Source organism: Macrosteles quadrilineatus, unplaced genomic scaffold, assembly GCF_028750875.1.
Source record: "Macrosteles quadrilineatus isolate MER2022 unplaced genomic scaffold, UCM_ALF_1.0 Scaffold_1__1_contigs__length_201487025, whole genome shotgun sequence".
NCBI classification, from domain to species: Eukaryota; Metazoa; Arthropoda; class Insecta; order Hemiptera; family Cicadellidae; genus Macrosteles; species Macrosteles quadrilineatus.
Window position 1 is genome coordinate 28,324,252 of NW_026542594.1, and position 24,528 is coordinate 28,348,779.

A 24,528-nucleotide genomic window follows, 5' to 3' on the forward strand; every position below is an offset into this window, starting at 1 on the left:
GCACCATAAATCTTTGCCTCAGAGTTCACAAATATTTTAGGCTAGGCAAAAGTAAAACTTGAAAAAGAAAATAATGAATACCTAAAAGGTTAAAATTAAGTGGTTGGTGTTACCTTGGTTGTTAATATTTACCTTACCTGCACTCTATGCAGGTAGAACAAAGACTCTATGTCATGTCCAATGTGTCTACACTGGTTATTGAAATAAGATTCTTTTATTCATCCGAATGCAGTACCATATTTTGCGTAGTATATCGAATTGTTAATTCAGTATTTATTAGTTTGTAGATTTATTTGTTTTCATTACGGACGCTGTCATGTGTGCCGTTGTGAGGTGTGCTCATATGAATGTTTTGATAGTCATAGACGATTAGTTTTGTCGACCACTCTAAAGTTGATGAAAATGTTATGTTGAAATAACATCCTTGGAAAAGAAACTAAATGATGATTATTAACTTGTGAAGATTTTTTTTTTAGTCAAAAAGTCATAATCTACAGTCTATCCGAAAAAGTATAATATTCATTATTTGTTTAACGTATAATGTCGGATATCAAATTTGGGCTCGGTTTGGATACGGATATCCGAACTGAACCGAGTATTTGGATATCCACACTCCTCTATAAAATATGAATATGAGCTAGAGACAATGAATACAATTCTTAAATCAGTACCTAAATATAAAGTAAGGAGTATTTCACAAAAAATTAAAAAAAACAAAATTTATTAATTTGTTTTTGGTTACATGCAGAACTAATAGTAAAATCCTAACGTCTAGGTTAACAGGTACTGGTTGTGACATCACACATGTAGCCACGATTATTAAAAAATATAACTAAAGCTAGGCCTGTATTGGATACATTTTGTTGAGAAATAGCTTATGCATTATTGATAGTCGCAAACAATTACTAGGTAATGCAATTCACTGCCTAGCACAGTTGATACTGTAGTCAACCAGTTAAACTGTCACATAAATTGAATCTCATCAACAAAATATACTTTTCCCACACTAAATCATTATATTAAATACCCATTTTTGTGTGATTTCTCACATAACAACAAATTAGCGTCTAAAATGAGTAGAAAACCGTTTTACAATTCATTCAACAGAACATAAAGAAATCTTAAATTGTGAGGTAAAATGATGAGTTAAACACTATCTAAAGTAGAAAAAGGGACAGCCACTGGTAATGCTACTGAAAACATAATCTTCTTACAATGTTGAAACCTTATAACAAATTAAATGCTCAAAAACTTCAGTCTTTACTAAAAACTCTATAAAAATAACAAAGTTCTAACCAAAGTCTTTGGTGAATCAATTAACAATATAAAACACTTGACAAGCACAAAATATTCAAGAATTGTCTATCTTGTAAATATCTCTGAACACTTTTGGATTTAAATGTTCACACAATTGGAAGGCATTGGCCACACTCCATACACAAAAGCAACAAGTTTGATGCAAACCCCTCAGGATATGTACTGAAGGAGGGGTGTTCTGTGCAGAACTGACCATGACTGTCTACAGCCAGGACGAGTCTTTGTTCAAGATCAGCCAACGAAAGTGTTCCAGGAAGGAGAAGGGAACACTTTGAGCAGGTAATAACCTGTTCAAGAACAATGTTTTATTAATGTGTTTATGAGGTTAAAATATATAACTTTTATTTTCAACCAAAGGCTTCATGATAAACACAGCACAACCTTGGATATCTAGGGTAATGGAAATTAAAGTGACTAGAGGCGAGTGAATACTCAAGTATCGAGTAATTATACAAATACTGCAACACAAAAAATTTGCAACGACTCGAGTGGTTGAAACTGACCAGAAAATTATGGTCAAATATTTTAGTAATAATATGCTGAAATAAAAAACATTTCATTCATCCAGGATTGTAATAGATAATATTTCTACAACGTTTTTATTCTTCTTTGTATCAAATACAGGAGCGCTAGATATTTCATAGCCTACTAAAAATTAAATGTACACAAGTGTAAACTTAAAGAATCAAACTCAGCACACCATTTTGGGAAATATAAATAAAATGTTTATAGGGCAAGAACTGCAAGCGCGTCGGGGGTTGTTGGAAAAATAAAACCCTGTGGAAAATATGAATATTGGCAACATCTTGACCAACGCGAAATTAAAAACCCACTACCCTAACATGCACTCTGCACAATATGCGTTTCCTTTTCAATAGCTAGACAAAATATAATCGCATTACAATGTAAGTTACATGACAACTGTCTCCGATCAGAGGCATGCGCACCCGGGTGGGGTAGCTGATGTCTCCGATCGGAGACATGCCGCAGTAAACGTGTTAATCAGGAAAGTAAAAACATTTAGTATTTAGTTTTTGAGATTTAATTTTTGATTAAATCTTCAATGATTAAAAATTTCTGGTTTGACCATTACTAATAATGCTATTAATTAACCTTCTGTCGGGGGCATTTATTTTCAAACATCAAGGGCGCTCACAGAAAACCTCCAGGAGTACAAAAACATACAATGATGAGTAAAAAACACTTTAATAGCATTAAAACTGTAAGAAAAACATTTTTTATGAGTTATTACACTTACTTAAGATTACTCAAGTTCTATATAAAATATAAAATGTTATATTAAACAATACAAATACGTAAGTGTTGTGGGTAAAAAAGACTTACTTTTTGTACAGTATACTATCGTATAAAATTAGAAAAATTTTCAAAAGTTTATAAGTGTAACATAAAAACACGTATGGTCGAATTAAAACAATCATTTGTTACAAGGACAACTCATCTGATCAAAGCTCTTAGACAAAAATTGCATCAGTGTATGACATGAAAAAACCTATGGTCTTACGAAAAAAATCATTTTATAAGGAAAACTTATTTTGTCAAAGCTCTTAGAAAAATTGCAATCGTGTATGAAATTAAACTCCTATTGTCTGATGAAAAAAGTCATTTGTTAGAAGGACTACTCATTTTGTCAAAGCTCTTTTTCTTGAAAAAAAAGTTCCCGAACAAACAGTAGGCCTTTCCACTAAATGTTGCTCCCTGTCCTCCCTTTCAACACAAGCCAACAATCTCGCTATTCGTTCTGCTTCATCCTTTTTATAATATCAATAAATAAGGTCTAACACAAGGGTACACACGGAGATAGGCTCCGGGAAACCCGTTGCATCAAAGAGTCCACACGGAAGCTACTTCCAGAAGTGACGCAAACCACTCCCAAGGTCGACTGACAGCTGTGAAAGGGGTAAGAGTAGCCCAAACCGATTCTGCGAAAGAAGAGCGTGAGGTACGGCAGGCAAAAGATTTGCCAAACACAAACTATGGTTTTTATAACGAAAAATGTAGTGACCCGGAGGTAACTTCCGTGATGCGCCCAATGGAAGGTTAATAATTATAGCAGAATCAACTGGTTCAAAATAGAGCGTGGTGCAAAGACTGTTATGTTCACAAGCAAAAAATGAAAATTAAATTCTTAATGAGATGATGAAATTTTTAATACCGTAAAGTGCTTGTGTAATTAATTTTTTTAAATTTTTTTTTATCATTACATTACTGTATGTCAAAAGATAATTTGGTAAGTAAAAAATAAAAACTGCAATGGATACTTAGACCTATGCAAACTGACCTGTTTGTCAACATCACATTTGAGAATACCATGACTGCACATTGGACAAGTGACAACATCAGCCATCTCAGCCTGAGCATTTGTCATCTCTATCATCCTCTCATACTCCTCAAGAATCCATCGTTCTGCAAAAGTTGAAGTTCACTGTAGGTTATCACATAAAATATTTGAGCCAAAATTTAGTTTTTCATTCAGAACATTGTGAGTCTGTGAGGAGATTTTTATGCTTTATAAAAATTTCTAAGCTCACTATACTGCATTTGCAGGATAATATAATTTAATTTAATTATCTAAGTACTGTAGTGATGGGCTGTGTATGGTGGAATAATGGAAGAGTTATCGGATAGATGAGGGTTACATGGAAGTTAGAAACATGAACTTGAGTTACCTCATGAATGAGTAGGGGTTGGTGTGTTTTAATTTAAGAAATGACTGGTCAGGTTAATTTAACTGAGGGATTAGGAAGCGGTGCAACGGTTTAATTTAAAAGGAAAAAGCTTTTACCCTGAGGCTGATTGTGCCCGTCGCAGTAAACACCCTAAGCCAGCTTTTATTGAGCTGTGACTAACTAATTTATACCATGCACGACTTATAACTTAACCACTACCTGAAAATCTCAGAGTTGCATGGATTAGATTTGATTATAGCATAGCTATTTACCTTACAAGTGTGATAAGAGCGTCTTTACATCACGCTCTTGCGTAACGTGTAACGTACAAGATTTTACCTGACCCGACAATATACAGGGGGTTACGAACAATATTTTTCATTATCCATTTCACTCATCTTCTAACAGTAACGTTTATTTACAAACAAAAGCTAGGTTAGGAAAATTCTTCAAAGCATAACAATAAAACTCAAGCGCACAGCTGATTTCTAGCGTTGAACGTCGTCGGCTCCATAGACAGACAGACAGACAGACAGAAAATCTTTAATCAAAATCTTAGAGATTTGAAAGGCGTCAATACACACAAAAATGAGATAAATTGTCAAATACAATCAAAGTTCTGCCAGTCCATAAATTCTCTTATGCTGTAGAATGGCATCTTGCAGAACCAACGGGTGAGTTGAGCTTTTAAGGTTTTAGGGTTGTCATCTTTCAGCTCTCCTGGCAGCATGTTGAAGAATTTTGATCCAGCATAGGTAGGCTTACGTTCGAAGAGTCCAAGGCGATGAGCAGGGAGGTTGTAGTTGGTTTTATTTCTCGTTTCATAGCTGTGTACTTCTTCATGTCGCTTGAGATTCCTGGTTGAGGCCAAAATAATGGTTTCTATTATGTAGAGACTGATTACAGTAAGTAGTTCGTTGTCTTTAAAGAAACCTCTAGAACTTTCCAGCCAGTTGACATCATACATGATTTTCAGAGCTTTTTTCTGCAGTATCAATACTCGTTCCAAGTGAGTAAGAGCAGCAGACCCCCAAACTGCTATTCCATACCGTAGATGGCTTTCAAATAGGGCGTGATACGCCACAAGCACAGCCTCTTGCGTGCAGACGCTTTTAATTCTTCTCAGAGCATATAGAGCGCTACTAAGCTGTCGACATAGGTGGTCTAGATGGTCTTGCCAGGAAAGACGTTCGTCTATAACTACACCTAGATGTTTAGTACTCTCCACAGTCAGTAGGCCTGGTATAGCAGATACATGTTCTCTTTTTTTTCCAAAGGTTAGTTGAATGGTCTTTGATTCGTTGAAAACCATTGAGGTATATTTTTTAAGTTAACCCCTCAATGTTATTTAAATGGGTTTCATTACCTCACCGAGTGAGTTTTTTCAACTTTACATCACTTGTGAAGTAAAGAAGTTGTATACATCACGCTTGGGATAGGGAAGTTTAACATGGCGGGTTAGGTAAACTAATATAGCCTACCTTACTATGGAATACTGAATTCTTGACTTAGATAATTTTATGGGCTAGTGAATTACTTAAATTGGCAGGAGAGATCAATTTAATACAATGTTCTGTTACATTGTCCAAACAAGTTTGATATCGGTTTCCCGGGCAAACCCCAAAAACTACATCCTAAAACCCCTGGTTTCTCCCCGGCAAGCCCTGACTAAAGATAACTATTTCATATTCTTGAATTTGGCAAACTTGAACTTAATAGCCTATATCTTATTTAGGTACTTATCAAACCGTCAATGTTGATCGTCCCAGGCAGGAAAAAGATTGGGAAGAGCCTAGGTTGAAGTTTTGTCATATTCGTTTTGCGATGTTTGACCACTGACATTGGTTGTAACCAGACTGAAAGGGATTTTGCTTGCATGCTGGGTGTATATATATATATATATTTATGAACTGGTGACAATCTGAGTAAATCAAAATGTGAGTTAAAAAAGACATGGATTACCTACCTTGATCCGTAACTGCTAACTGTGAAAGAGGTGTGTCATCAAATTCGTTCATACAATCATCTTCAATTGCAATACTAAAAAACAAAGCTTATTGAGTGACGTAAATATAACATAATTTTCTAAGGTAAAACAATTGTTTACACAAGGATTTGATGCCATGCACAAAATTGTTAGTTCTTACCAAACAGGTTAATGTGTTTAGTTTGGTATGGTGGACTAAGATACAAATCTCAACCTAAGTTTATTGATCTCTGCACAGTAGATAATTAGAGATTGTTTGCAGACAGTACTGTCATCTTGTTAAATATTCTTCACTGTTTTTATCTGTAGCCTATGCCTTAACATTTCAATTTTCAAGTTTCAAGACCATTTTTGAACTCTGCATAGGATTATTACATCCTAATCTGTAAATAAGACTTTCTAAAATTTAAATGTGCCGTAACTAATTACAATTCACTGAAAAGGGTTAATTCAATTGACCTATTTAGAGGATTGAGGCAAGTGACTTCTTTAAGTTTGTCTGAAGTTGTTGGTATTAATGCTATAAAAGAAGTTTATGTTTTTTATTCTATTAAAGGGACAAATATAGGCCTAAATATCGCAGTAGCAAACCTGGAGACTAAGACATGGTTCACACAAGCAACATAATCTAGCCGACTGACAATGACTAGCATTTGCCGAGGCCCGACGTCATATCAGTTCACACGAGCGACAAGGGTACCGACTAGGTCTCAGGCGTGACTAATGAGCATATTTTTTTTTGTAACTAAATTTGTATTAGAATAGTAAAATTCTGCTTATAAGCCATCATTTAAACTATTATAAAAGTTTGGTTCCTATAGGATATAAGGGAATTTAAAATTATTATTACTGTATAAACCACTCAGTCGTTCATAAACTGATAGGGTATATTTTGTTTTTGGTATTGTTTAACTTGTAGTAAAAATTGTCCTTCTCGGATTTTCTTTGAAGCCTGAGTAGCCTACATAATACAACAAACTTTCTACCAATGCATGTTTTCTTAATTTTGTCGTGGTATTCCGTAAGACTAGTGTTCCAAAGAAAGGGCCATTTCTTACCGATTTGATTAAATGAAAATATCGATATCAAAGCCACTCACATCAATCACTCGCGCACAATGAAAACAAAAGTAAGTGTGCGAGCTGCAGTGTGATGACCGACCAACCGTGTAAACACTCTCATATGACCATCGATATATAACTACTACTGGATTGCTGGCTGAGCTCGATAGCCCGGGCCGAAATCAGTGGTTGCGTCATAGATGAAGTAATATAATGAGATAGGCAGCCATATGGAGTTTATCGTGGGCGTTTTTATAGCCTAGTAGTGTGCTGCTCCTAGCGGCAATATCGAGCCCTACAATCTGCGTTACCAACGGAAGCGCAAACAATGGCATTGTTTCCAATTGTACATGCCCGACGCAACTTCGAGAGCCCGCTTCCCGGCTCATGGATAAAGTTTACTGTGTCTGTTGCTTGATTTTTTAACCTCGCAGTGTGCGTGTTAGCGTTAAAAAATGTTATTACTCAATTTATATTATTAAAATAATAAATATTTAATACCTATACTAGTGGATATTATGTGAATGAAGTATTATTTTAATGTTAGACCTAATTAATTAATTTTAATATTAGGCCTAACTGAATTAGTATGCTCTATTTATTGTACGCATGAAATGTTAACGAACTACAGTATACAATTTATTTGATATTCTGTTATAATTTATAATACTGTATTAATAATACTGTTATAATAACATTTAATTATTTACTTGGTTGAGACGCAACAAAACACCTTTGTTTGTTTACTTTTCTAGTTAAAAATTCAGAATGTCCATACGTTTTATTTTCATTTCCACCTAACCAAATTTAGATTTCTAGCGAATTTCCCTATAAGGAAGTACAGTAGCTATTGAGGTAGCACGGTAGGACTTAGGCCCGGGACCGATTAACATTTTAATTTTTATGTCCACAGAGGCTAAAAACACTATTGATTCAAATTGTTATATGCATTTCTTTGTACGTGAACGCGATTAATTTTGTCCTGATTTTTATGGAATTTGGGTTAAAGGTTTAGGGCGTGAGAAACTCAATGAGATTGAGTTTCGATTCCAAAAATTGTAAATTTAAAATTCGTATGTCATTAAGTAAACTGTTGCAGTTTGCTTGTTTATGGATATAATATGTTGCCCAACATTTTGAAAATCTTATTTATTTCATCCTGTACTAAAAATTTTGTAGAGAAACACTTGTTACTTATCCCATACCAGCAAACCTAATCACTTAAATCGTAAATCTTATGTTATTCGAACTGGGAAATAAATTTGTTTTGTTTATGGAAATTTTTTAGTGCGAATCCAATTAGGGAAATTTAAATTTTGCTTCGTCAGCAGGTTTGCTGCGATAGGGGTATTTTAAATTAAAACTGTGCGCATTTTAACACAAAAAAGGGTAAGAGTTTGGAGTAAAAGTAGAAATGTTTTATTTTGAAGATTTGAATAAATATGACACAAAATCTGGTACCTACAGAAATTTTTTTTTTAATTATGGAATGTCACCACCCACCTGCCAAGACATTCCTTTTCATTGAACAGATAAATTTTAACTAATTAAACATAAGTAACATTGTGACTACGGACACTATATCGGGGTTTTTAAACTAGCAACATTATGTTTTTGCACGTGGTTTATAATTAAAAACTAAATTTATCAATAGTATTTATATTAGTGGTACTTATAACAAATATACTTTAGTGGTATCATACAAGTGCAGAGTGACAAGTTATAAGACAAGTTAAAAATGAGTGAAAGTAAGACAAAATCGGTTATAATTATCTAGAAATGAATGTGGAATTGTCATTTTACTAAACGTTGATTCCGTACTCAGGATGTGCACATAAACAGATCCTGTATTTAACTTTTTCATCCATAATGTTTACGGGGTTTGTTAACCTCCGTCCATTGTTAAACGGCCGGCGGTATCAAAGGCGAGACGAGTCTTCACTTCACCAACCCGCCTCGGTCGGCAGTCCTGGGGTGGTTCGGAGTACGTGACTCGCCACCGTCCATGGGGATGACACACCGATACAACTATATGGCATGTTGTAAATCAACCAAGTCAATTCACACTTCTGCACGAGTTTGGCCACTCCTAGGGTATTTTTTGGTGATTCTTGTGTTAGTGTTGTGCCGGACGTGGACTGAAGAGGTTCAATTCAGTTAGCCTCTATGTAGTCGCAGTAGTTTCGTTAAACATTAGTTTTTATTAGTATACATGTGCCTCGTGATAGTTTTTTTTTTAAATACGTATCGTTATTAGTTTTTTAAGTTCTGTACAGGATTTTAGTGAACTAGTTGCAATGTGCTTTTAGATATGTCAGGCGGAAGCAAAAAGTGTGCGTTTTTATCATGTACGTCATCTCAACCAAAAGATGGATTGCGATTTTTTAAATTCCCTGTAAGAAATCCGGAAGTATGTGATCGTTGGGTTATCAATTGTGCTAACAGCCAGCTTATAGATTTGCCCCTATCTGCTCTCAGGTCTCGGGTTGTTTGCGAGAAACATTTTGAGCCATTATGCTTCAACAACCCGTCTAAGAGTAGTAAATTGAGAAAAGACGCAGTGCCTACTTTGTTTATTCAAGACACCGAAGTGCATCCAGACCTCGGAGTACACCAAACGGTCGTCAGAACAACCTCAGCCTCAACAACAGCTGATGATCCCGACAGTCAACCGCCGTTATCTTGGATCGACCGACAACGACAGATGCACGTTGGGGCTGGTCCATCATCACTCGCGTTACAGCCTCCACCACAGCTACCTCTGCCTGGACAATCTCCGTTCCTGCCTACGTCACCACCACAGTCATCATCGCCTCTGTCTCAAGAACCCCAGTTCTTGCCTCCACCACCGACATCCCTTGCCAAAAGAATGAAGCTGTGCTCGATGACAGAATCAGCGCCCACAGCCGTTCACACCCCGGTCACAAGAAGTAAGTTGATAAGTCACGCATCTCCAGATACGCCCAGGAAAATAAAACTTAAAAATAGACTATTTAAAAGCAAACGTAAACTTCACCAAATTTCTGAAAAGTCCCGGCGACAAAAGCTAAAACGTATATCAAAACATAAGGCTTATTCTACCGCTTGTGGTTATATATCAAGCGAACCTTTTAAAACTTTACTGAAAATGCAAATGTTGCATACAAGGGGTAAGCAATGGTCAGAAAAGGAGAAGCAGCTTGCTGTAGAACTCCACTACAGATCACCAGCACTATACACCAACTTGATAACCGACAAACAATTTATTTTGCCAAGTCGTCGTACAATATCAAGTTGGGTTAATGTCATCGACCTTATGCCTGGAATTTCCCAAGATCTTATAGATAAAATGAAGTTCAAAGCAACGACCATGAACGACAATGAAAAACAAGTGGTTTTAATATACGACGAAATGGTCATCAAAAAACACCTGACGTTTAATGAAAAGCGTGATTTGGTAGAGGGGTTTGAAGACCTAGGACCCCACGGGCGATCTCCACGCGTCGCAACACATGTACTAATGTTTATGGTACGCGGCATATTCCACAAATGGAAAATGCCCATTGCGTACTACCTGAGTGGAACACCAACTGAAGGTAGTTTGCTGTCAAAGATAATTGTTGACGTGGTTCGAGAGGTGGGCAGAACAGGATTAAATATACGTGCTCTTGTTTGTGACCAGGGAAACAACAATGTGAAAGCTGCAAATCTCCTGGGAGTTAGTAAAGAAAAGCCTTTTTTCTTAAACGAAAATAAACAGATCTTTGTTGTTTATGACCCTCCACATCTGATTAAATCCATTAGGAATAATTTGATGAAAAACAATATACTTTTTGAAAATGGAAGGGCCTCGTGGCAGCACATCAAAGAGCTGTATGAGATAGATTCAGCGTCAACTACTGCTCGTGCACTAGTCAAGCTAACATCAAAGCACATTTCACCAAATGCATTTGATAAAATGAAAGTTAAACTGGCCACACAAATTTTCAGTCGTTCGGTGAAGGCCGCCATGACAACCGCTGTACAGACAAATCAACTCCCCAAGGAAGCCATGGAAACAGCAGAATTTATTGGCAATTTTAACGATGTTTTCGACTGTTTGAACAGCAAACTACTGTTTGACAACACTCCTCTTCGGTGTGCGCTTTCTGAAACAACCAAACAAGGACAGTTGGTAAAAGAAAAGCTTCTCAGTGCTTTAAGATGGGTCGAGAACTTACAAGTAGAGAAGTTTAAGAAAGTCAGAGGGAGCACAGTCCGAAAACTTAGTAAACCACCTAGTTTTCATGGCTTTGCGCAGACAATAAATGCAGTGTTAAAGCTCTGGGAAATCTTGCATGCCGAGGGAATCACGTTTCTGATGACAAATCGTCTCTCCCAAGATGCAATTGAGAACGAGTTTTCGATGTGCCGACAAAGAGGGGGGTTCGACCGAAATCCGTCAGCTACAAAGTTTCGCCAGAATCTGAGGCACCGGATCCAAGTGTCGCTGATGAAGCCTCCATCAACCACTAATTGCGAGATGGACGACGAGGAAATGGTCCCAGTTTTGTTGGAGCAAGCTACGGTGGAAGTTGAAGCTGCTCCGCCAACTGACACAGAGGACGACCCTGACGACCCCTGTGATGTCGCCGACAGCGAGGACCAGACGCAGCCCTTGGACCACGACGACGCAGACGGCTCGGATGTCGAAGAGGACGTCATCGTTGTCTCCGCGGACCCAGCAGTTACCGTCACAAGCCTGACCGTCCCTACTCTGGAGACTTGTTCAATTGAGTAAGTACACTCACCATAGCTTCAGTTTCGTACCTATCATTATAATTTACGTTTACGTTATCTGAAATCATCGTACAATATCTTTTAAAGTTACTTAGCTTCTTATGATCTTAATAATCAAAGTAATTATGAAATTGTTGATAGTAAACTCACAATATTATGACAAATCTATATATGATATTACTGTATAAAGAAGAAGAGGTGTCTGTGGTACTGTCCGGCAGTATGTCTCTGAACCAATTAGTCTTAAATGTTTTCTTAAGACTACGACAACGACAATACACCGATGTATATGTTTTGAAATACACGAATGTTTTCTTAGAGCTCCAGAGATTTGTTTAGAGCTATTCGTGTTTTGATATTGACATAGGGCTCCACCCCGGTGGCTTTCAAAGGTTTTATGAGGTGAGAGATTTAAAAGTAAATTGATTGGTCTCCACGGCAACTAAAAGAAAACTCGCAATGTTTGTAACGTAGGCAAATTGTATTTAAAATGTTAAGAAGCAGAACCGTCAAATCCATTGTTTTCCACATTCCACACAGCTGGTTTAAACAAACTCAATAGTTAATACGTATATGTACAACTGTATGGTAGATTTATTTGTTCAAAAATGTTGTCATTGATTTGAGAAATACCTAAGATTCTAACCATGATTAATCCAGCCTTTGAACCTATTTTTTTAAAGTTAAGCTTAAAAGAACTATGCTTAATTAATAGAGTTTTGTGGAAACGATAAATTGCACTGCTTACATGTTTTAGTTTTACAATATTGGTATAATTTTTAAGCTTTGAACTCCTTGTCTTGAGTTAGAGTAAGGTTTAAAATGCATATGTTATGTTTGTCAGCTTAATTGTCCTAGTGAATCAAATTCGAATTTTTTTCTAACGAAATTCTAAAACATAAATGAAGAGAGGTATATATGCACTCTATTTTTGTTAATTTTTTTTAATCCTTTTTTATTGCGGCAGTAAAAATTCTGAGGGTTTTAGCCCAAAGGCAGCTGCGGATAATATTATTTAAACTTTCTTTTATCATTGACTTTGGGTAGTGCAAAAACGCTGTGCTAAACTTCGCACCACATTGTGAAATTGAAACCAAAAATTATTTGTTGTTTTTTACTAATTAATTTGCATTATATTTATTGGTTAGGTTGATTTTATGCTTAGCCAATACCTGTTGATTATTTGTAATAGAGCAATGCTTAGGCCTATCTATATAATTCATTCAGGTATACTTATGTATATTACAGATACGTTGCGGGATACGTCGCCAAGGTTGTGTTGGACAAGTACCATTGCGCCACGTGTAAGGTTGACTTGACAGTGAACTCAGTGTTGTCAGAGCCGAACCAATTGTTGATACTTTACAAGTCTTACGGCACCAAAGAAGGGATATCAAGCTTAATTGCGCCTTCCCAGGACATGGTGAATTTTACTCGGGACATACTCTTGTCCTTCCAGAAACATTTTCAAAAAATGATGTTTAAGTGTAATGTTAAGAGTGGACTAATTGATTTAGCCTCTAAAGAAATTGAGGGAGGATGGCTTTTGTTGGACCGTGATAACCCGTGTCGTATCCATCGTCAGTTTATTTTAAGTTTCTTGGTACGATTAAAACTAATGAAAACTGTTTTGTGGGTGTCAAAAGACTTTCGAATACCCAAGTCAAGACGCCCACAGTGTTCATCGTACCAAGATAAGCTAAAACAAGTTCAACACATGTAATTGCTGTAGCAAACACATTGAAAATGCAACAATACTCATTCTAACGGTTAAATATAGGCCTACAAGAGTCAATAGTCAAATTAAAATAGGTAAATAAATAATAACGTATTATATAGCAAAATTTTCAACTTGTTAAATATTTTATTCTTGATTGATATTATTTATATATTATTTGATTTGTTTTTTCATCTTTCCTTAGTTGTGTTTGCTATTGTTTTAAGCGTTAAAATTTTTTTTGTATCAATGTGTTTAAAATTCCTGTGTTGTTGTTGTTCTTGCAGTGCGTATTAATATTAATTTCTTCTTTCACATTCAATCTTTCTCTATTTCGTAGATTATGTAATCTTCAAAATTGGTAATTTTTCTATATTTAAGAGATGTTTTGCAAAATTGTATTTCATAGATGTCTTGTTTTCGAATTGTATCCTGGAATGTGTTCGTTATTGAATATGACTTTTAAATTTCAATTTGTTTGCCCAATGTAGTTGTCACAGTAAGTACATTTAACTGTTTTTATATTTCCGATTTGTTGCATATTATTGTTGTTGGTTTGTTGTTATTGTCTATAATATTAAAAAGTTATTTTTGTTCAGTAGCTTAGTTTGATTGGAGTGTGTTTGAATGTGTTACTTATTGCTTTGTTTACGTTTAGTTAGGTTTTACGGAATGCCTATACATTTCATTTATTCTTTTTGTCTAGAATTGTCTTTAAATTTGGTTTCAATAACTAAATTTTAGTGTGTCCGAACTATACCTATAATAATTCTTTTGAGATTGGCGTAATTAACATGTCGAAATAGTTGTTATTTTCGCGATCAGGATGCGTAAAATTTTATTTCATATGATATAAACTAATTTAACTAATTCTATTACTTTATAATATTGGAAATTTCACTTGTAAACTTTTATTTAATGCTTTTACATTTTACCTTTGCTTCTTTAGTTAAAATATAAGTGGACGATTTCTTGGCGAACGAAAATAACGGTTTTAGGATTTATTTGTGTAAATAACTATTATGTACGTAAGTAATTATGTAAATGTGAATAACTATGTTAAAGTAAGGTCATATTAGTTTTTGATAATATATGTTTTATTGCACACTTTTAAATTAGATGGTTGTCATTATTTAAGCGATTAAATGTTTATTGTTTGTAATAAAAACATTTTTCGTAATCGATAAATTGTGTCTCTTTGTGATATTGTTTAACTATTAAGTCCAATAATTAACCATAACCGAGCACTTATCGGCCCCGTTATTGTAATAACATAATACGTCATATTAAAGTATATACTTTCATTATTCAATAGCAAATGTCGTGGTTACTGTATAAGTTAGCGTGTCGGTAACGCAGTGCGGTTTGAGACAACGTACTGCGTTTAACCCACGACAGTGCTGCGAGCCGCGGACGGCCCGCGCAATACATCGTGCAGGCCCAACTAAAAACTCCCACGGTTTTATACACGCGGCTGCCTATCTCATTATATTACTTCATCTATGGTTGCGTTCTTCACTTGAAGGCGTCGGGTAGGGGCAAGAAACCCGCACGGTGCTTGGGTTTTACATCGCACTGACGTTGTGATAGCATTTGTTTACCCTATTTTAACTATTGATTCACGAAAAATGTTCATCGGGGGATATTTTGACTCACTTATCAAGTTATATTAAAAAACTAAAGTAAATAGGTAAGTTAGTAATAAATTAATTGCAATACAGTACAATGTGTATTCACATTGTTATAAAGTTGGGCGATAACATAGTATTTGTATTTAAAAAATTGCTTGGATGGTTTGGGTTATTGGTTTTATAAAAAGGTTGATAAATTAAACAATAAAAATACAGCACAGTTGTATAAAACCATTTATTTGAATACAGTACCACACAGAGTAGTCTACATTTCACGCATGATTAAAAAGAAGCTAGCTTTTGACGAATACCAACTCTTGACAGTGCAATGGTTTGCTCTTTAGCATAACTGTAGCAAGTTATAAAAAAAATCCGATTAACTTTATTAGCTTAATTTTGTGCGTGTCCTCTCCAAAGTCAACGTTAGACAAATGCGATTTAAACACATTCCCAACTAAAGTTCTACAAGATTCCAAAATTATTTTTTGGATGTTTAATTTGGTTCGATTATTTTTAGATGAAGTATATTTATTGTTCATGACTTTAACCACATAAACATCTGAGGATGCTCTCACAAATTTTCCTCTTGAAACAAAATCTGTGAAATGGGTGTTGCTACTTAAATTGCATTCGTCAGCTGTCAAAAGACTAACACATTCTTCACATGTTACTGTAGGCTACCTAATATTTGTCTAACACTAAAACCAGACATATAATATAATACATTATTCTTGAAGTATGATCCAGTTTCCGCAGATACCACTCTTTGAAAGTCAATTACATCGTTTTCTTCACAGTCATCAATATCGCAATCAACAATTGCCTTTGTCTCTGTATTTGTATGCCTTAGGACTGTAGAAATAGACAGTGAGTGCAAATTCTTTTATTTTTTCTGAATACACGGTCCTGAATTTACTGGTGTACTATTTTTCATAGAATGGACAATTAAATCTAACGGAAATCCTGAAAACTTTCCCTCAAAATCCTCTATTAACCTATCAGGTGCTTTACTTAAACACTACAATCATTTCATGCATAGATTTTATCCTAGTATCTCTTCTGTTTAGCCGTGGTTGAATAATTTTGACCTTCCGTCTCAGAAAAGAGAGAGCTCCTATCCATTATTTGTCCATTTAAAAATACTTCCAATTTAACACACTGTTCTTTTATAAAGTATTAAAGAAGCAACAGTCAAAGATTTATTTAGATTACCCAAAGTAAACAAATCAATATTTAGAAAGTCTTATCAGTGGGCCAAAATATTTCAACCAATTACCTCAAGATACCAAAAGCAGTGCAGAATTAAAGTAATTTTCTATTCAAATAAAAAAGTGGTTAATTGAGGTGCCAAATAAAGATTTTTTAATAGTGTTGTAACATAAAAGCATTTTTTTCCTAAATCTTCGCAAATTTAACGTTTCGTATTGAATTATTAAATCTGCATATCTTGTTTTAAATTGTTGATTTACATGATTTTACTGCTAATATAGGATTCATTTTTTAATATATTTTTATTTTAAATATCTATCATTGTTATAATACTGTTATTTTGTTTAATTTAACAACTGACATCAAGACCAAGGCCCCAAGACGCCACAGAGAGCGGCAAGGTGTTTTTAATGTGTGGACTGGACTGAAAGTTTATAGAATGTACTTTATATTGTTAATTCTTATTGGACGTTGTCACATTAACTGGATGCTGTGGCAATGTAATTCCGAGTTTTTATTTCATGTATATGTAATGTAATTATGGTGGAATAAATCATTATTTCATATTTCATTAATTCATACATTGCTAACCAAACTGCCACGTGAAAGTGCTATCTGTCCACTAATAACTGACAGGATGATTCATTCACAAGTGGTTTACATTTGCTTCTTCGTACATGACCTCGAATTGTTAGAAAAAACTGCTAGTGGCGAAATAATTCTTTGGCGGGAATAGCAGCGGGCAGCGGCGCGAGTTGCTGTTTTGCCCCTACCGGGCGCCTGCAGCACTGCGATACGTCCCGCCACACACACCTGTACGCGACCGAATTTCTCTACACAGCTCTTATGGACAGCGTGCAATCCAGTAGTAGTTATATATCGATGCATATGACTAGGCCTATGACTGCTACGCCGCTAGAGCTATTGACTAGCTAGCCGTAATAAGTCGTGAAACTTGGCTAGGAAACAGGCCCTGACGATGGTTTGCGACACCAAGCTCGATCGCTGTGGCTGTACGCCCGTGTGAACGGCTCCATTTTATCCTTTGGTCCGCATCCTAGTCCTACGGACCTAGGTCCAGTTCACGCGAGCGACATAACTAGCCGACCAGGCTGTGACAAGGTAAGCCTGACTGGGTAGCGGACCACAGTATCAAATGGAGCTGTTCACACGAGCGTAGGGCGACGACTAGCTAGCCGCGTTCGAGCTTGGTGTCCCAAAACATAGTCGGGCCCGCTTCCCCGCCACTCGTGGAAGCTACCCAGTCACCCAGTCTAGCGGCGTAGCAGTAGGTACGCGTAGCCTTATGGAAGCATTCACACGAGCAATCGGGTAGTCACGCTGCAGCTTGCATTCTTCCCTTTGTTCTCATTGTGCACCAGTGATGGATTCGAGTGGTTTTGATATCGATATTTTCACTTATTCGTGGACATGTCGCTCGTGTGAACTGGTATATCCTGTGGTCCGCTACCCAGTTGGGCTTAGCTAGTAACAGCCTAGTCAGCTAGATGTGTCGCTCGTTTTAACCGGGTGTAAGTAAACTTTCATTTTGTCTGACTAGATTTTTACTTCTTACTTTAAAATATTAGATTCATTCCCCATTTAACATTATGTTAAACGAGTACCTACTTAGGTTTGTTGCTCTAGGGAAGCTGTGTTTTAAGTCAAATAAAAAAAAAATTAAGATGAAATAAATACATTTGTCAAACTGTATCAGAATATATTCAATAAAAAAACAACTCCTACAGTCCATAAGAATAAGATCGGAATTATTATAAATATACAGTTGGTTTTATGGAACATTAAACAAAGCTCCAATAGGCCTACTAACTAATTTGTGTTTTAAGCTCTACAAATGAGTTTAAGAGGAAAGAAACTATTAAATTAATTTTTTGTTAACCCTAAACCCTCCCCTCCCCCTCCAATAAAACACCGTTCCCATTGTCCTTCAAACATGTTGGTCGTTAGTTCATGATCTCGATGGAATAAATGTAGGTTTACATGTTTTTCCAAATTAGCATGATTTTACTTGGGCTATCGGGCAAAAGGACGCTCGAACACACATTCATATATGTATACTAGGGGAAGTAAATATGTCAACTCCAACCTTTATTGTGTTAATTATGTATTATGTAGGCCTAGTTATGAACAAACAAACAAAAATAAGAAAACCATACAAAACCATTTCTTTAAATTCTTTACTTACATAATCTCTTTGAACACTACATTTGTTGTATGGATGACATTTTAGCATTTTATTTCAATTTGTATATGAAATTTTTGTTGCATTTTTTGACAGATTCATTAAATGCTTATAACTTACCTTTGAAATACAATTTAAATATTACTAACTGTTTCATTAAAAAGAAGTGTAAAATTATTCATATGGCATAATGTAAAAAAATCTGTATGGGTAAATTTAAAGGCCACTGGGGCAGAGTCCCAAGAGAATTTACCAAGTTTCTCTTTTGGTGGCTCATCTACAGACCATGACCTTACTTTCGGTTTCGACACCTCTACCAAACTTTTTACGCCCAACCGTTCTCCCAAATTAGTTGTGAAAAACCCCAGTTTTACCTAATTACATGGGAGTGGAATTTTAAAGCCCCCTGGGGCAGAGCCCCAAGGGAATTTACCTCTTTTCTCTTTCGATGGTTCATCTACAGACCAAGACCTGTCTCTGGACACCTCTGCCAAGTTTCTACACCCAGCCGTTCTCTTAAATTAGTTGCCAAGAAAAAGCATGTGGCGTATTAAATACATAGATTTCCTCCCCATTTTAAGGGATTGTACTTTTGCCCTTTGGGGACATCAAAACAAAGAAGAAAATTGGTCCCGCCTCTAGGTCTTACTTCCATGAGACCTACGGAAATAGCTTATTCCATGTATGAATAATTCCTTAAAAACCCTAAAATTCCAAATTTTGAAAAATATAATTTTGTAATAATTTAGTAGAACCTTTCTGGACCTTTCTGGAGATGTGTTGCGTGAGTTAATCTCCTCCAAGTCCATGTCAATAAACTGAGAAATTGCATCACGTACACTTTCTTCATTTTGTAAAGATCTAAGATTATCAAAGAGTTGAGTCCTTCTTGCTTTTACTCGTTCCTTGCAACGCTGAAAACATCATTTCTTTAAGAAAATATGCAATATCTGTAAAAATAAAGTTTTACCTAAGAAATTATTAAGAAAATGCCAGATAACCAAACCCTAAAAAAAAAACATTTCTCTATATTTAATATTTATATAGTACCACTTACACTCAAACATTGCGTACGGACTGCACCTTTGGGGTCATGCGTCAGTAGTGGAGGAAGTATTAAAACTTAAAAAAGCGGCAATCCTTATAATCTCAAGTAGGGTAGCCCTTTTAGAGAACACTTCGTACCGATTTTCAAGAGACTTGGTATTCTAACTGTCTGCAGCCACTACATCTACGCCTGCCTAATTGATATCAAATGCAGTGATCCATTTCTAAATAGTAGATGCCATATCCACGCCCATAATACCAGAGCTAGGCAAAATATTAATGTCTCCAGGGCAAGACTGAGCAGAAGGTTAAATTTATTCTCCACGTCAGCCATCAAATTTTTCAACTGAATTTTTCCCTCCCAGCAGTCGATGTCTAGGTGACCGGAAATTCAAGGCCGCTGAGAAAGACTTGATGTTAAAAAGGCTGTACTACAAAGTAACTGATTATTTTGACGATAATCTGGAGCGGGGCATTTAAACTTTTGTGCCGTCTGCTGCCTGCCCATCATGAAAACGAACAGTATTATTTTATGTTGTGCATGTTGTCTTGTTTTGTGTGTTTTTTTTTCTAATAACTAGACATGGTCTATTCCCTCTGCCAGAGGGTCAACGACAAAGGCCAATGAATAATGAAAAACTAGATCATGGTGGAAGTAAGAAAAAGACCGGACTGCAAACATATTCTGCTGAATCACGGGGTTGACTTCCTGTGTTTCACGTACTAAGCGCCTTCAGGAGGGTCGCGAGGACAGTTGACGCAACCTGTATGACGGCATATGATGTTTTTGAACTAGATGCTAGTAGCGATCGGTCAAGTACCAGCTTAGGTGTCACGATCTGTAGAGCTAATGCGTTTCCTGGTGAAGCCTAGGGGTAGGTGGTTAGAGTGGCTCAGGACCGGTTTTGTAAGGGTGGGGGTATGCCGAAAATCAGTCTGCAATCTCACCCTCTCTGAGGAACATCGCGGATACACTCTTTTTCAAAAACATTCGGGATGCCGGTGTTCGATTATCTTAAAACTTAATTTGTTTATTTTTAAGTTAACAGTGGTGTGAAAATACATTTTTTTAGGTATGTTTAAGCCATAGTTTAGTATAACATTCCACTGTTTGTAGGCCTACTTGTTTTATCCCACAAAAAATCTTTGGCTCATTAAAGAGTAATTTTTGAAGTAGGCTATTAAAAATAGCCCACTCTAAATTTTAATAGGCCCTACCTATAGAGAATTTTATAAGTATGCTAACCTCCATTCATAAACATTTTCATATTCCTCTTAATGAGGTTTATTGAAAAACTAAATATTGTTTTTGGCCTCTGGGGACAACAAAATGAAAATAAATATCAGTCCTAGGTAGAGGTGTAGGTCTTACCTCGCCACCTAGATAGTATACAGTAGCTACCTCCCTATAGGGAAATTCACAAAAAGATCAACGAAACCTACTATTTTAACATAAGTGCCAAGTTTCATGAAGATTGGTCGGAAAATGTCAAAGATAAGATTTTTATGTAAAAAAATTTAAAAAAATGGTGGATATCTGAGTAGGGCCTATGTTTGTTCTGACATAGGTACCTTCACATAAACATTTTTCTTCATGTAGGTATGAGGAACCATATCCCAAAGTCATGAATCATTTTTCTCTGATACCCTTTAGGCATGAACAGATTGGGTTTTTGGCCTCTGGAGTTCTCAAAATGTAAAAAGTAAATAGGTCCCGACTTCAGGTTTTAAAATCCATTGTTGTAGCCCCAAAACTGCTATTAAGACTAAAATAAGGTGAAGGTATAATTCGACTGGAACTGGAGTTTGTCGTTCAGGATGAAATTGTCCATAAATCTTGCTTTTCAAGATGTTTATAAATTTCAAACTCCTCTAGCACGTCCATTTTGCAGCTCTTATGGCAGTGGTGTAGAACTTTCATACCGATGTTTATGTCTTAAGATAAACCGATAATGTGTAATGTGTAAGGCATAGCCGGCCCATCAATGGTAGGCATAGCCCCATGCGGCGCAGTGTGGAACGAACCCGATTGCCGGGCGATTGGCTTTCAAATATTTCAATCTGTCGAATTGCAAATAATGTGCGGTGATGTGCTCCGTTACAACGAGAGTCGACATAGTTCGCTAAAACACCCACAGACAGCAGGACTGCTTGGAACATATCTGGTCCCATTGTATTGCCGTTTGGAGGGAGAAAAAAAGAAAAAAAGATATCAGGGATTTTCCGGGGAAATTTACTACCAACCTACACCAAAATTAGAGACTGGAATTAGAGACACAGTATTAACGCGTACCAACTGTCCTCGGCGAGAGCCTGGGCAAACAATGCATTGCGTGCTGTGTCTCCGGTGACACAGCTGCCTCACATCACGGCACGCCATGGATCATTGGGGACCCAGCCGCAGCAACTGTATTAGCCGCAGCAAACCTGCAGTCTTAGCAAATTTCCATTTGCCTGATTGGATTTACACAAAAAAATGTCTCCTTAAAAATATCACATATTTATTCCCTATTAAATAAAATTAGTTTAACGAGTAGGCCTACCGGTACTTAGGTTTGATGCAACAGGGAGGGTGAAAAAGTGTTTTTTGTTGTAAAATTTTAATACTGTAGTTTAGTAAAATAAATCCCCGGCTGCTGCAAACCTGCCGACTAAGCGAATTTCCATTTGCCTGGACTGATTTTCAATTAATCTATTAGGCTAAATTAACATTTATGTTTAACGAGTACCTAGGATAGCTGCTATAGGGAAAATAATAAAATGTCTTTTTTATTAAAATATCAATCGCTTAGTATGAAATAAATAGGTAAATCTGCCAAGTTTGATCAAAATATAACCATAAACAAGCCAACTACAACATTTTCCTACAATATTCTCCATAAGAATAACATGGGAATTTGAAATTAAAAATTTTTTGAATTTTCTCCGTTACAACCAATCACCGTACAAAAACACTTTGATATACTAAATTATTTTTTCGAAGCTCTTTAAAAAGGTCTGGAGATAAATTGATAAATTTTGTGCTTTAAGGGTAAAAAATGAGAAAACCCAATTTTTACCCCATAAAACCAAACCCCGTTCCCATGGTCCGTTCATGCTGGTTTGCAAACTCATTTAAGTTTATCCCTCCTTACACCTTCAAACCAAATTTTATCAAAATCGGACAAATATTACTCTTAAGTTATCGTCTGGACACACACACACATACAGTGGCGTCATTTCACCAAATCCTTGGGGGGGGCAAACACCGGGGGGTATGGAATAACCCCCAGCAAACAAGGGGGGTCCGGGAAAGTTTTGAAACAACAAAAGAGGGGTTTAAGCTTATTTTAATTGTCAAATGCACTTCAAATTAAAAAAAAATATGAGTAATTTTTTTTTTAATTTAGACAGAAAGTTAATGAAACTAAGAATTATTGACAACAGATAGAAACACAATAATTTTATGTTGGTCTTTGAGTTAAGTTTTTGCACTGTCCTGAACAGACAACTTTAAGAGCCAGAAGTATATTAGGCGCAATCCGTGAGAAGGGAAAGTGAAGTTTGTCAAATAGGCCTATTGTGTTTCTTGATATGGAAACCGACCAGCGGCAACTTTTTTTGCTACAAACGAAGATGTAAGGTACCTGTGGATTTCTTGAATATTTGTTTATCATCAGAGAATCAACTCCACCACCACACTTAACACACGTTTTGGGAGCTCTATCGGGAAGTATCCCATATTTCACCGAAAAGTTTATGGCATTGTCTGATCCATCAGTTTCGTTCAAGAACTGAATCAAATCCATTCTTACTCGAGATGTAGAAGTCTTTGATACATGTAGGTTAATCTGTGGATGTAGGCCTGGATCATAAAAAAGAGTAGGTAGTTATCAGATCTTATTATCAGTTCCAAATAGGCTAGGGGCCTATTTGCTAGAAAAAAAAGTCTGTAGCAAACGACTAAAAAAGTTGTTTGGCCACCATCTTACCATAACTCAACGACTAAAAAAGTTGTTTGGCCGTTCTAGGATTAAGTTAAGTTGGCCAAAGCCTGGAATTCCAGGTAGACTTAGGCTAGGCCTATCAATAATAGATTCTGACTAAATAACTTAGGCCTAGGCCTGTAAGTTAAATGCCTAGGCCTAGTTTGTAATTGATTGTTAGGACCGTTTCCTTTCAAGACGTTCACATTATTAAGATTCAAGATTCAAAGGATTAGCCTAACTTAAGATTAAGATTAGGCCTACACACAAAAAAACAAAACAAAGCCCTTACGCCAATCAATGGGAAAATAATAGATAATTACCTGACGTAAAATATCTCTGAAGTTAGGAGAATTTATTCTGCGTTTGATATTTTGGTATCTAGTGCGAATTGACTGATCAGATTTAGGGCTTATCAAAGTGTCGGAAAACATCTTTAGACGACAATAACAAAATAGGTCTAAGTTAAGTACTATTTTTTTTAAAGGCCTCTTAACACAGAACACAACACACAGGCCAAATTTGTCTTTATACTATAAAACTTACTAACTTAGTAGCCCTGGCCCTAGCCCAAGTTTATAACCAAATTTTGAATTGAATACAAGACTAGACACCGTCGTGAAGTTAGCGGCTCTTTTCATCGGCGCTTTTTCGGTTTGTAATAGATGTGGGTTGGTACGCCTGCGGACGCCACAAACGTGTTTTGCAGGGATGTCGGAAACACAATTCAATGACAATACGGTGCTAAATGATGTTTAAATATTTATATAATGTCAATTATACATTGATAAAACGTGTATACAAGTTAAAACTAATTAATTGACGTATTTTAAAAGGCATATTTGAGACCGTACTGTACATTATACGTAGCTATGGCTTAACATAACGCGATCAATTAAAACTCCGAACATAAAAAGTGCAAAATCTTTTTTCCCAAGCCCATCAC

The 24,528-nt window shown here is 36.1% G+C and overlaps 1 protein-coding gene across 2 annotated transcripts; it reads right to left on the reverse strand.

The window, feature by feature from the left end:
* Positions 1-703: 703 nt before the first annotated feature.
* LOC128983593 (uncharacterized) lies at positions 704-24,186 on the reverse strand. Of its 2 annotated transcripts, none has more exons than XM_054402934.1 (5): positions 23,906-24,186; positions 19,336-19,484; positions 5,971-6,044; positions 3,617-3,741; positions 704-1,604 (listed from the first exon to the last, which is right to left on the reverse strand). In XM_054402934.1, exons 1-5 carry the CDS (start codon positions 24,014-24,016, stop codon positions 1,404-1,406), a joined length of 660 nt encoding a protein of 219 aa, XP_054258909.1. In that variant the 5' UTR covers positions 24,017-24,186; the 3' UTR covers positions 704-1,403. The 2 variants fall into 2 exon arrangements, with proteins under 2 accessions (XP_054258909.1, XP_054258910.1); XM_054402935.1 differs by lacking the exon at positions 23,906-24,186 and adding an exon at positions 23,244-23,324.
* Positions 24,187-24,528: the final 342 nt, after the last annotated feature.